The sequence below is a fragment of the Mus caroli genome, unplaced genomic scaffold (assembly GCF_978045245.1).
Source record: "Mus caroli unplaced genomic scaffold, Mus_caroli_1 scaffold_13, whole genome shotgun sequence".
In the NCBI taxonomy this organism is placed as follows: Eukaryota; Metazoa; Chordata; class Mammalia; order Rodentia; family Muridae; genus Mus; species Mus caroli.
The window spans coordinates 18,729,212-18,742,347 of record NW_028227268.1 but is presented as its reverse complement, the minus strand read 5'-3'; the positions used below and the strand labels follow the sequence as shown (position 1 = coordinate 18,742,347).

General features: G+C 47.1%; 1 protein-coding gene across 1 annotated transcript in view; it reads right to left on the bottom strand.

The window, feature by feature from the left end:
* The window catches only part of Plekhm1 (pleckstrin homology and RUN domain containing M1), a 49,322-nt gene that overhangs the window by 22,105 nt on the left and 14,081 nt on the right, over positions 1–13,136 (bottom strand). Inside the window, exons 3-5 of the mRNA XM_021176304.3 lie at positions 11,559–11,806; positions 8,990–9,616; positions 1,373–1,730 (exon numbers count right to left, since the gene is read on the bottom strand). Of these exons, the coding sequence (XP_021031963.1) occupies positions 1,373–1,730; positions 8,990–9,616; positions 11,559–11,806 (1,233 nt within the window). The remainder of the gene's footprint in view (positions 1–1,372; positions 1,731–8,989; positions 9,617–11,558; positions 11,807–13,136) is intronic.

Here is a 13,136-nt window from a genome sequence, read left to right as displayed (position 1 = left end):
TGTGGTATCTAAATCTAGATTGGCCACATTTTTCTTTTTCTTTCCTTTTTTTTGAAACAATGTCTCACTCTGGAGCTTTTAATTCATGACCCTTCTGCTCCTGCCTCAGAGCACTGAGATTATAGGCATGCATGACAATGACCATCTGGGGACAGGACATATGTGAGTCCCCAACAGCCACTGTTGGTATAGTGACTGCCACATCTGACCACAAAGTTCACAAACTGGTTCATGTTGAAAGTAAGCATCGGGGCCTAGCAAACACAGGAGTGGATGTTCACAGTCAGCTATTGGATGTATCACAGGGCTCCCAATGGAGAAGCTAGAGAAAGTACCCAAGGAGCTAAAGGGATCTGCAACCCTATTGTTGGAACAACATGATGTACTAACCAGAACCCCGGAGCTCTTGTCTCTAGCTGCATATGTATCGAAAGATGGCCTAGTCGGCCATCAATGGAAAGAGAGGCCCATTGGACTTGCAAACTTTATATGCCCCAATATAGGGGAATGCCAGGGCCAAAAGAATGGGAATGGGTGGGTAGGGAAGTGGGGGGCGCTATGGGGGACTTTTGGGATAGCATTGGAAATGTAATTGAGGAAAATATGTAATAAAAATATTAAAAATCAAAAAAAAAAAAAGAAAGTAAGCATTTCACAGCTAGGATTTTAAGAAAATTAGATTTTAAGTATTAAAAAGAAAGTCAAGTCTCAGGCAGGTGAAACGGCTTCTCCAAGAGTGTAAACTCGTGAATGGTGGTAGTTGAGATTATAACAGTGTTGTGCCTGCCTGTAACTGCAATGCCAACACCTGGGAAACTGAGACAATATTGAAAGATCACACATCAGAGGCCAACCTGGGATACATAGCGAGCCCAGTCTTAAAAATAAAAAACAACAACAGGGGCTGGTGAGATGGCTCAGTGGTTAAGAGCACCAACTGCTCTTTCCAAAGGTCCTGAGTTCAAATCCCAGCAACCACATGATGGCTCACAACCATCTGTAACAAAAATCTGATGCCCTCTTCTGGAGTATCTGAGGACAGCTACAGTGTATACATATATATAAATAAATCTTTAAAAACAACAACAACAACAAAACCCCAAGCAGAGTGTGGTATCAGAAGGGAACCCCGTTTTCATGGACTGGTTGTGAAGACGAGGGGTAATATTTGTGGGACTCAATCAGCACAAAGCCCGGCTCATCTCCACGACTGACACCCAAGACACATTAGTTTATTATCACCACGCCATTTCCACTGCCCACTCAGGGACAGGCATGCCCACACGCTGGTAGAACCACTCTGGGTCACCAGGTGGACAAACTTCAGCTTAGAGTTATTTCCGAGATTCCCCTGAACAGGCTGCACACTCACCGGACTCGTAGGAGAGGAAACCAGAAGCTTCGGTCCGACTCTGCCAGATTCCAGGGCCTTCCAAGGGCCACTCCCTCGGCCAGCTGCTCCACTCACAGGACTAGAAGGCTGCTGGTCTGGAGTGCTCTGTGCAGGGCCAGCTTGGGCAGTGCCTAGCTGCTGCTCGTGGCCACCACTTGATGTCCCAGAGGATTTGTGGGCAGGAAAGAGCTCTTCAGATCCCTCAAAGTGCAGGTGTGTGCTGGTAGCTAGGCTATGGAGGGAGAGGGGGGTCTGGAACATGGGGGTGTCTGGCTCTTGGTTTGGTCCGCTGCTTGGTGCAGAATTTACCTGGGCTTTGCTGAATTCCGACAACACCCTAGAAGTTTGAAAGCAGACAAACAGAAACAAAGAGACCGCTGTGACAATCTGATGGTTAGGATGGCCACGATGACTGCAGCAGTGGTGGACCAGAAAGGCACTGACTATCAAAAGCAAACAAAGCGCCACTCACTGCACTCCTCGGCTCCCACACAGCCCTCCTCTCAAATTCCTCACTGAGGCCTGGACTTGGGCATGGTGGGCAGCAGGTGACCAGGGGCCCCATCTCAGGTGGCACAGTCAGATAGCAGGAATGAGAATCTGATGTGAGTGGAAACTGACTCCGCTCTGAAGAGGCTAACTGTGGGTCTGGAGAGTCTGCTTGGCAAACATATGGTCAATGGCTCCCCTCATCTGTGGCAGAGCCTCCTGAACAGGTAATGGCTCAGAGTGGGTCCCTCAATAGCTAAGAGGTGAGGCCCCCAAAGTCTGCTCTCTGAGACAGGGAACGGATGAGGTGAGGATGTGCTTTGACACAGGACAGTCACGGAGCTCCAGGGCTGCAGTGAGGTGGAATGGCCTCTTCAAGGTTGACTAGATAAGAGAAGCTTCCTGTCCCCCAAATCACTGCGGGGACTCAGTGATTTCCCAAATGGTGTGGAAGGGTGCACAAACACACAGGGCGTACCTCACTAAGTATCCTTGTGGGGTTACCGCCCCTTGTCCTCTTCGAGGGGTCACAGAGAGTCAACACTCCTGCCTTTGTATACATATACACTTCTGGGCCTTCTGGAATGTGCCCTGGCTAGTGACTGCTCCTCCCTCTCCTGGGAATCCAAGTTCCCTTTCTAGAATAAACTATTTGTTATCTCCTCTTTCACTTACAAAACATATATGCTATGGATAAATGCTGGTTCAAACAGCAACAAGGCTTTTGACTGGAGCCCAAAGATGGCATTGAGTTGGCCCCACTGGCTGAGATGGAGTAAGCTCCCCTTAAGGAAAGAATCTTAGAACGCAAAGTGCTTGCCTGGTCACCTGAACCAGAGTTCAGCTCTTACCTACACCACCCCAATCCCACCTACATTCCAAGACAATGGAGTCTGCAAGCTTCACCGACCCATTCCATTATAAACAAGTGACTTTCCCACAGATGCCAAGACACTTCAGTGGGTACAGGAACAGGCTTTCAGTAAATAGGTCTATGAAAAGGGGTCAATCACACAGAAAAGAATACAGCTGGCATGCTATCTCACACCACATATGTAAGTAACCAAATGCGTTAAAGACTTAAATAAGAGCTAAAGCTATAAAACTCTTAGAAGAAAATCTAGGTATAAATGTATCTTTGAGTTTTATGAGGAGATCCCCATGAAGCACATGAGCAACGGTCAGCATCCCTGACCACCAGGGAATGGGCACAGCCAGAAAGATGTCATCTAGCTAGAAGGGCTACAATAAAAGGGGGGGTGGGGGAGACTAACAAGCATTGGCAAATATTTGGGAAAATTAACTTTTTAAAAATTTATTTCTTATAGACCAGATCCCACACCTGCTATTTAGCCCAGGCTGGCCTTGAACCAGGGTTTCCTCCCTCTACCTCTCTTTCCCAACTAAGGAATTAGCTCGTCTATGTCAAGAGTACAAAATATAAGACGGCACCATTGCTATAAAAAGCAGTTTGGTAGCCCCTCAGAAAGTTAACCAGAGTTGCATGCAGCTCTTTACCAGGTCTACACCAATGAGAATCAAAACATGTCCAGGTAAAGACTGTTCACAGCACTATTACCTTAACAGTCAAAAGCAAAGAGCTTTGGATCTTGTAACTGTGCATTTGTGCCTGTACTCCTAGCACTTAGGAAGCAGAGGCAGGAAGACTGATAAGTTTGAGGTTAGACTGGTCTACATAGTGAGTTCCATGTCAGTCAGGGCTACATGGCAAAATCCTGCCTCAAAAACCTGACAGGAAAACAAAGGTGAATTTTATGATGTGTGAGCTTGGTATCCCATCTTCATAAACAAGACAGGTGGGAGTCTGGAGAGATGGCTTAGCAGCTAAGAGTGCCAGTGCCTCTTGCTGAGGACCAGGGTCTGATTCTCATTACTTACAAGTGTCTATAACTCTAGATCTGTGGGATATGAAGTGGCAGATATGGGGGAGAAGGAACCTTTATATAGTGTTAGAACTATGCAAATCAGTACAGGGGTTCCTCAAAAAACAAAATAGAACAACTGTATCCCACCAGCCACACTACTCCTGGGTAGGTCCCAGGAACTCGAGCCTTTGTGCAGCACTGTGGGGAAGTCATCAGCCAGGCACCACTGACAGCTGGGTAAGGACGACACGGTGGACACACAGCTGTGAGCAAGAACAAACTGCACCATTTATGGACAGGGAAATGAACGGGGTTGGAGACACTCATGTTAGTTATGAGAACTACGCCTTAGGAAGGCATGTATTATGTATCTTTTTTTCTCACATATAGGATCTAGGATTAAAAGACCTTGAAAACAGAAAGGGGAAATCACAGGGTGCAGTATGAGAAAAGGAGGAAGGCCAGGAAAAAGAGAAAAGAGGGATGTGATCCAAATACATATGTATATATGAAAATGCCAAAGTGAAATTATTTAAAAATATAATAATTATTATTATTATTATCATGGGTGGAGGGGCATGAGTCAGAGGATAACTTATCAAACTGGAGAAAGTGGTTCAAGGCCTTTTGATCCCAACACTTGGTAGGCAGAGGCAGGTGGATCTTTGAGCTCAAGACTAGCCTGGTCATAATGAGTTCCAAGGGCAACCGACACTACAAAGTGAGATGCTATTACAAGAAAAAAAAATGACGGAGAAGCTTGGGGTGGGGCTCACACCTGCTGCCCCAGCACTGCTCTGGCAGGAGGACTGAGTTCCGACTTGAATATCACAGTGAGTTCAAGGTGAGCCTAGGGGAACTGTGCTTCAAAATGAAAAGACTGAGCACAGATCTGTGAGTTCAAGGCTAACCTGGTGTTTACACAGTGAGTTTCAGGACAGTAAGAGCTACACAGAGAAACTTGTCTCAAAAAAAAAAAAAAAGGAAAAACGAGAAAAGAAAAAAAAAATTAAAGGCTGGGGATATATTTCAGTGGTAGAGTTTGCCAAGCATAAATGAGCTCTAAGTTCAACCCTCCATACTGTCTCCCCAACCCAAAAGGAAAAACCAAGAAGACCAAGAAACCCAAAACAATGAAAATCTACACATGTGACTCCTCCCCTTTTGGTGTGTGAGAGAAAGATTGTGTAAGTGCCAGGACAAGTCTGTGTGCAGGCCAGAGGGCACCCTCATGTGTCAGTCCTCAAACATCAGTTACCTGTTGTTTGAGACAGGGTCTCTCTCTCATTGGCCAGGAGCTCGCCTAGTGAGTTATGCTGGCTGGCCAGTGAGCCCCAGGGGTCCACCTGTCTCTGCCTCTGGAGCACTGGGATGACAAACGGCACCATCACTCCCAGACCTTTCAACATGGGTTCTGAGGATCCAATTCAGTTAAGGCAAGTGCTTCACCAACTAAGCCATCTCCTAGTCTCCTGTCTGTTTACATACATGTACATACATGTTTGTATGTATGTATGCATGCATGCATGTGTGTATGCATGCGAGGTGTGCAGACAACACCTTATGGAGCAGCAGTTCTGCCAAGCCAGGCAGGGCTTGGGTTTCCCTGACCATGCAGACCTTCATCCTTGTGATACACTGTTCTGTTTCACGGGCAGGTGAGGGCCACTGAAGAAAGCCCAGAGGTGATTCTCTAATGCTAAGGCTTCTGACAAATACCAACACAGTTCTGCAGAGGAAAGACTGTAAGAGCCAGAGGGGATGGTTGACACCAAGGAAACAGCGTCTTCCAGACACAACAACTAGGTCAGGATGTACAGGGGCAAAGTCGGGAGGATCTAGAAGTGGCAGGAGAGGAAACCATGATCAGAATATACTGCATGAAAAAATTACTTTCAATAAATACATATTCTAAAAAGTTTTGCAGCTGTTTATACAAAGACAAGTAATGAGAGAACTGATGTCACAGGTCCTATGTAGCAATTAATTACACAATCAAAATACCTATGCAGCACTCCTGACATCATCCCCCAAGGCGCTAAGCCCTTTACATCCTGACTCCTCCTTTATCCTCTTTCCTTTACAGTCTTATCCTCAAGTCAAGGTCAGGAAGGATGAGCAAGCAGAAGCCTGGTAAATGGACAACCCTGGCAGTTCAGTTGCTGAGACTACAGCCCTCCATAATTATAGTACAGATCCAAAGAACAGTCAGCCCACAGACCAAGCCGCATTTACTTTTTGCTAAACAGAACCCCTTACAAGTATTTGAGCAAGTGTCACCTGAAGTTATGTTTTGTGCTTTGTTTAAGAGTTGAAACATTAGCTGGGCGTGGTGGCACACGCCTTTAATCCCAGCACTGGGGAGGCAGAGGCAGGCGGATGGATTTCTGAGTTCGAGGCCGGCCTGGTCTACAAAGTGAGTTCCAGGACAGCCAGGGCTATACAGTGAAACCCTGTCTCGAAAAACCAAAAAAAAAAAAAAAAAAAAAAGAGTTGAAACATTAAGGACAGGGTACCTATGCCTAGTTAACATAAATGTTCACTATTATTAAAGAATAAAGTCAATCAAAGTGCTGCTGGGATCTTTAATTATTAACACACACACACTTAGAAATGCTGGTCTCTGCAGCTTCCAGGCTAACTTCAAGCCAGGTGTGGGAGTGCTTTTCTGTGAACCAGCTCTGGAGGATCGAGAGTTTAGGACCAGCCTAGCCTAGGCTACATGGTATAACTCCATCTTTAAAAAGAAAAATGCTGGTCCAGAGTCAACTCAGCAAGTAAAGGCACTTGCTGTCAACCCTGAGGACCAGACTTGGAAATTCTGGAGAGAACCAACTCCTGCAAGTTGTCCTCTGACCTCCACACGTGGGTATGGCATCCCTCTCAAAGAAGGTAACTTAAAGGTCCGAATCCGAGAACGGCAGCACGGCCTGTGCATGTGCCTCTGGGTGCTCCGGGCTCCAGTTACTACCATCATTGTCTGCTGCTTGTCTCTATCATCCTGACCCTCAACTCTGAGTTTTCCCACAAGAGCCATGTCAGTGATTCCTAGACAGGGTAGACAGTCACTGATTCAAAGACCTTGTGCTGGAATCTTCCCATCATAAGACTCATGAGAAATAAAGCGAAGGCACATGATCGCCTGAGAGAGGCAAGCTAGACTAAGTCATGCCGTATCACCCCACCCACCCCAGCACTTCAAAAGGCAGAGATTACTCCCCAGTTCGCTCTAAACTCCTCATCTGACACCTGAAATTGCCATCTCACAGACTCAGTACTCCACCTCTGGGGCCTACCACTCTCACATGAGCAGCTCACTGTCAGGTCTAAAGAAAACCCCATTTCCCAAGCTTCAAAAGGCTCCAAATATCCAGAAACTAGCTCAGCCTGGCTGCAGGAGGACTTAAAAAGACCAGCATTCCTCAGGAAGTTGTGAAACTGTTTCCACCTCCCAGGAGGAGTCACTTCCCTTACCTCTGGCAGAGGACACATGGCTTTCTTTCCAACTGACATGTACCTGTAGTAGCACAAAGCACACGCTGGCCTACAGGCTGTCTCAGTGTCACGAGTACCTGCCATACATTCCAAAGCTAACTGGCGCCCCAGCCCTTCCTTCTCCCCTCCCCGATGCCTGTTTGTTCTTTGCTTTCCCCTGCCTGGTGTGTTCGCCATGCTCTGCCTCTGCCTATCTATTCTCCCTTTTCTCACTGATAGCTCTGGCCAGGTCCAGTCTGCAGGTCGTGTCCCGTCTACTTCTTTCTCTCTCTGCTCAACTTGCAAACCGTGGAGGCAGTCCTGGAAACTGGGTCTTCTGTGAGCCCTGCTCACACATCTATCCTATCTCAGGCGGCAACCTGGAAGGACCTGAACCAAGGCTGTAGGATGTGCAGTGGTAGTGAAAAGATCCTCGACATGAGCTGACGAAAGAACACAGTCTTAACTGAAGGATAACTCAACAAGTTACCAAATACCCGCAACCGTGACACTACCTCCCACTGGCATGACTATGAGACTGTGGGACATTCCTAGCAGAGTTGTTAACAGACAGCATTTGTGGAAACTGAAGGCTAGTTTTTCTTCATTCAATTCTTGTGCTTCTAGGAGCTGAGTCATGTAAACGATGAACAATATACATCAGAAAAGAAAGAAGAGGTTTGTCACACCAGCTATACAGAATAGACATGTACTACTTTTTGTAGAAAAGGGAAGAAATAGGAAGAAAATTTAAACAGAAAATAAAGTAAAAACACACTGTATCTGTTACTGATACATTTAGGAACCTGGAACCCCATGTACTCAGGAGGTGGAAGCAGAAGGATCAAAGAGTTCAAGGCCAGCCTCTGCTCTAAAGCAAGTCTTTGGCCATCTTGAGCTACAGTATAAGGCCCTGTCTCACAAAAATAAACAAAATTAAATAAAAACCGAAAAGCTTTGGGGTTTGGGGATGTAGTTCAGGGGTAGAGAGTGTGTCTAGCTCGTGGAAGGCCCTGGTTTGATCCCCAGCACTCCACAGGAACGTGGGGTGTGAAGAAGGATCTCCCAGGGCTGACAGCACAGCTCCAGGCAGACAGCTTAGCTAGCACTGGAGAGAGGGGTGGGAGCTCTGCCTCATTCCCTTCTCTGGTTAATCGAGGAACTAAAGGAATCTGCTCTGCATGCTCCTACTCCCCACCTGCTCAGGCTCTGTGCCTGCCAGGCCTTCTGCACGGTCACAGCCTAGGCACTCTTCTACACCGTACTGGCTGGAAGTTGTGCACACACCCTCATCTATTAGCTCCTTTCCTCTAGGTGAAAAAGACATATTTTCTAAGGACCTCAGAGAGGCCAAAGCCTCGGTTCAACTCTGAGTCCTAGATCTACTCTCCAGCTGGGAGTGGGGCTCACACCTCTAATGCCAGTACTTAGGGAAACGAGATGAGTCCCAGGCTAGACTGGGCTACAGAGAAAAGTCTCGGCTCAACTCTGAGTCCTAGATCTACTCTCCAGCTGGGAGTGGGGCTCACACCTCTAATGCCAGTACTTAGGGAAACGAGATGAGTCCCAGGCTAGCCTGGGCTACAGAGAAAAGTCTTTTCAAAAAAGCCCAAAGCAACTCATTCTCCCCACTGTGCTATTTCCTCAGTCACAGGGAGAGCCCTGCTTCCTTTGCCTTCTTTATACCCCACCATTTGGTGACAGTCACATGTAAGGAAGGCAGAGTAAGGGTGAGGGGGGTACTCACTCTTGCAGAGACCTGTCGGAGTCATCGGCGTTTGCCGTGCCCAGATCTGAGTCGTAGGACATGGGTTCCTCAGAATGATCTGGACTCTTGGGACCATTCTCTTGGAGCAGGCAGCTGTCAGAATTTAGGCTGCAGGACAGCTGGGATGAACTGGCTGTGTCCAGGCTGAGGGAAGAGGCAGTGAGCTTCCTGTTCCTGCGGATCTTATGGCCTGAGTGTTGGACTTCGATGTCCTCAGAGCCCGAGGAATGGGAAATTGAATCCAGAGACTCTTTCCGCTGTAGTTCTGCACCAGAGGTAGTGAGAGGGTCGAGTTCAGAGAGGGGGCAAAGTCCAGAGAGCGACAATGGGGTGAGTGTCCATTCATTTAAGATGGCTGACTTGTAGGAGAGTTCGAAGGACAAGGATGTTAGTCCTTGCAGGAAGCTCAGGAGGAACTCAGCCTCCTCGGCATCGCGAAGCAGGGCTGTGGGCTGATAGTACTCACACAACCGTGCAGGTTCCTGCAGGAGCAGTTTCAGATAGCACTCCATCAGACCGTCATTGAGGGCCAACCGCAGCCAGGCCCGGCAACGGCCTACATCTGTGTTGATGAACACCAGGTGCTCCAAATCTGAGACAATGTGTCTGCAGGGGGACAGAGCAGATGTGTTGCAAGAAACTGCCTCAAATCTCAGAGATGCGGTTCAAGCTACTGCTTAGCAAGAACGAGTGATAAAGTACTGCAAACATGATCGTATTCAGACATAAAATTCTGGGGTCGATGTCTCGGGAATACAGGAAAGCTGAGCTGTTGAGCTCTAGCTACCAAACATCATCTGCTAACCCAGGACATACCGGCTGAGTCCAACCCCAGTTCCTAGGGAATAAAGCCAGAGCATGTGCACACCAGGCAAGCATTCGACTACTGAGATTCGCTCTCAGTCGAGAGCAGCTGGCACTGCAGGGAACACTCAGACCCTAGTTGTACAAACTCAGTTTCCAAAGCTTCGGTCTGACACAGCCACAGTCCCCTTCTCTGCTGCCACAGTGTCCTGTGCAGAAGTGTACCCCCAGTCCTCTGGACTCAGTGTAAGCTGTACTTAACTTCGGCAGTACCACTGACTGGCTAACTGACTCAGGGTAACACTGAGCTGGATATAGAGACAACTAGAGACTCATTCTCTGGGACTGGAGCGGTGGCTCAGTGGTTAAGAGCACTTGCTGTGCTTCCAGAAGATCTGAGTTCAAGTCCCAGCACATATGTTGAGTGCCTCACAAGTACTTATAACTCCAGCTCCAGGGGATCTGATTATCTCTTCTGGACTCCATAGGCACCCACATGCATGTGGCATAGACACACAGACACACACACTCATACACACAAACTTAATACAAAACTAAAAACAAAGAAACCCACTGTTACTTGGAAAAGAGCTAAAAAAACCAAGACAGGGCAGTATCAGCAGGTACAGGAAGGCAGACCAAAGACTGACAAGGTGTCTTCAGGCACTTAACACTTTACAGAGGCGGTGCCAGATACCAGCATAGGGTCTAAGCAGCCAAGGACAAGGCCAAAGACAGGGCCTTAGGGTGAATATTCAGAAATATATCTGGCTTCTTGGCTAAGTGCCACACATTCCTCATCATGAACATAAAGTTTAGAACACAGGAGCTGGAGAAATGGCTCACTAGTTAAAAGTACTGGCTGCTTTTGCAGAGGACCCAGGTTCTATTTTCAGCACTCACATGGTGGCTCAGTCATCTGTAGGTCCAGTTCCCAGGGATCTGGCATCCTCTTTTGGCTTGTGTGCCCTGCACCAGACACATACATGGTGCACAGATACTCATGTAGGGGGGATACTTACACATATAAAATTAAAAAAAAACATATATTTTAAATTTAGAAGACAGACTCGAATATTCAAAGGCAAGTCAGCAACATTTCCTGCTGGGCATGGTGGCGCACACCTTTGATCCCAGCACTCGGGAGGCAGAGGCAGGTGGTTTTCTGAGTTCGAGGCCAGCCTGGTCTACAGACTGAGTTCCAGGACAGCCAGGGTTATACAGAGAAACCCTGTCTTGAAAAAAAAAAGGGGGGCTGGTGAGATGGCTCAGTGGGTAAGAGCACCCGACTGCTCTTCCAGAGGTCCAGAGTTCAAATCCCAGCAACAACATGGTGGCTCACAACCATCCGTAACGAGATCTGGCGCCCTCTTCTGGAGTTTCTGAGGACAGCTACAGTGTACTTACATATAATAAATAAATAAATCTTTAAAAAAAAAAAAAAAAGAAAAAGAAAAAAAAAAGAAAAAAAAAAGGAGAGGGGGTACTTTAGTCTTCTCAGGCCACACCACTCAGCAGTAAGTACATGACTCAGCCTAGTGGAGTCTAAAGGTCATTAGTGCTGGGGTGAGGAGAAGCCACAGGCTCTAGAGGAGTGTCTCAGGGTCTGGAGACAAGCCTTCCTTAAGCCTAGCCCTACAGTCACTGCATAGTGACCACACCACACCACTGCTTCTGGCTGCGCCACCCTGGAGAGGAGCCCAGTGCCCCAGGCTGACGCTCCTCTCTCCCTGACGGCCCTCACCTGTGGGTGACGGCTTTCAGAAGCGGCCAGAAGACAGGCTGAGGCAGAGCCTTCTGATGAGTGTGTTTCTTCCTTTTGCCACCAGCCTCGGCGCGGATGTGCTTGGCATGCAGGCCGTGGATGAACACAGCCTCCAGGGCACTGCACATGGCGTTGGCATCTCCATCTTCACTGGTGACCACTGTGTCCAGAGACACATGCTGTTTCTGCAGAGCCTTCACGGATCCCACGAGCTTCTTCTTGATGACCTAAGTTGTGTCAAACACAAGGGCAGACTTTAGAGGGAAATCCTATGTGGAGCCCCTGGAATGTAGTCCAAGGTCTGTTTTTCAATGTGTGTGACCACACACACTTAATGTATGTAACCTAGACTCCTTCTGCAAAGCTAGCTACTGTGGCATGTGAAGATCCGGCATACAGAAGAAATGGTTTTGTACATCTATTTTTTTTTAAAGAAAAAGTTTTAATTAAACTTATTAATGTATGTGTGAGTGTTTGGCCTACATGTATGTATGTGTATCACATGTGTGCCTAGTGTCTGAGGTTAGAAGAGGGTATCAAATTCCCTAAAACTGGAGTTATGGATGGTTGTGGACCACACACCATGTAGATACTGAAAATCAAACCCAGATCCTCTACAAGAGCAACAAGTGCTTTTAACCACTGAAGCATCTCCCCAGCCCTATCTCTCCCTCTCTCGCTTTTTAAAATATCTATTTATTTATTTTACGTACGTGAGTACATACAAGGTCACTGTCTTCAGACACACCAGAAGGGGGCATCGGATCCCATTACAGATGGTTATGAGCCACCAAGTGGTTGCTGAGAATTGAACTCAGGACCTCTGGAAGAGTAGTCAGTGCTCTTAACTGCTGAGCCACCTCGCCAGCCCAGTATCTTTTGGTTTTTAAAACTAAACATCAATCCTGTATTTTACTGAAGTGGTGGCTTGGGGGCACACTGCAGAGATAAGCTAAGGAGGCAGAGGATTTCTTTAGAACAATAACAAAGAAAGGACCAGCAAGTGTGGCTCAAGAGCATGCTTGACAGTTACAGCCCTCCATTAGATCCCCAACACTGTGGGGAGGAAAGACCAGTCAAGACCACAGATGTATAATTAGATTAGCTAAGAGTCTAGGCCTAGAGCAAAGCTCTGAAGGGTTTCTGTAGCCCTGGCTGTCCTGGAATTCACTTTGTAGACCAGGCTGCCCTTGAATCTAGGGATCTGTCTGAACCACCACGCCCTGCAGAGGCCACTGCTTGAAGACAGGAACTGGTTTTTCACTTCTCCTCATGTCTAACACTTGCCACCGTGTCTGACACAATAACATATATAAGGCATGCCATTCCAAATTACACCAGGTGCTGGTGGGAAAATTATACAGTCATAGACATGAGTGTATCAAATCATTAGTGTTTAGCACAGAACTAGACAGAACTGCAGAAGAACCGGTTTGAAGCAAGTGTTACGTTATAGATAAATACTTCACTTTTATTCTGACTTAATCTGAACAGAAAGTGTTGTTTGGAAAGTTGAATTTTAAAAATTAACAAGTTATAATTTACACTAACGTCTCT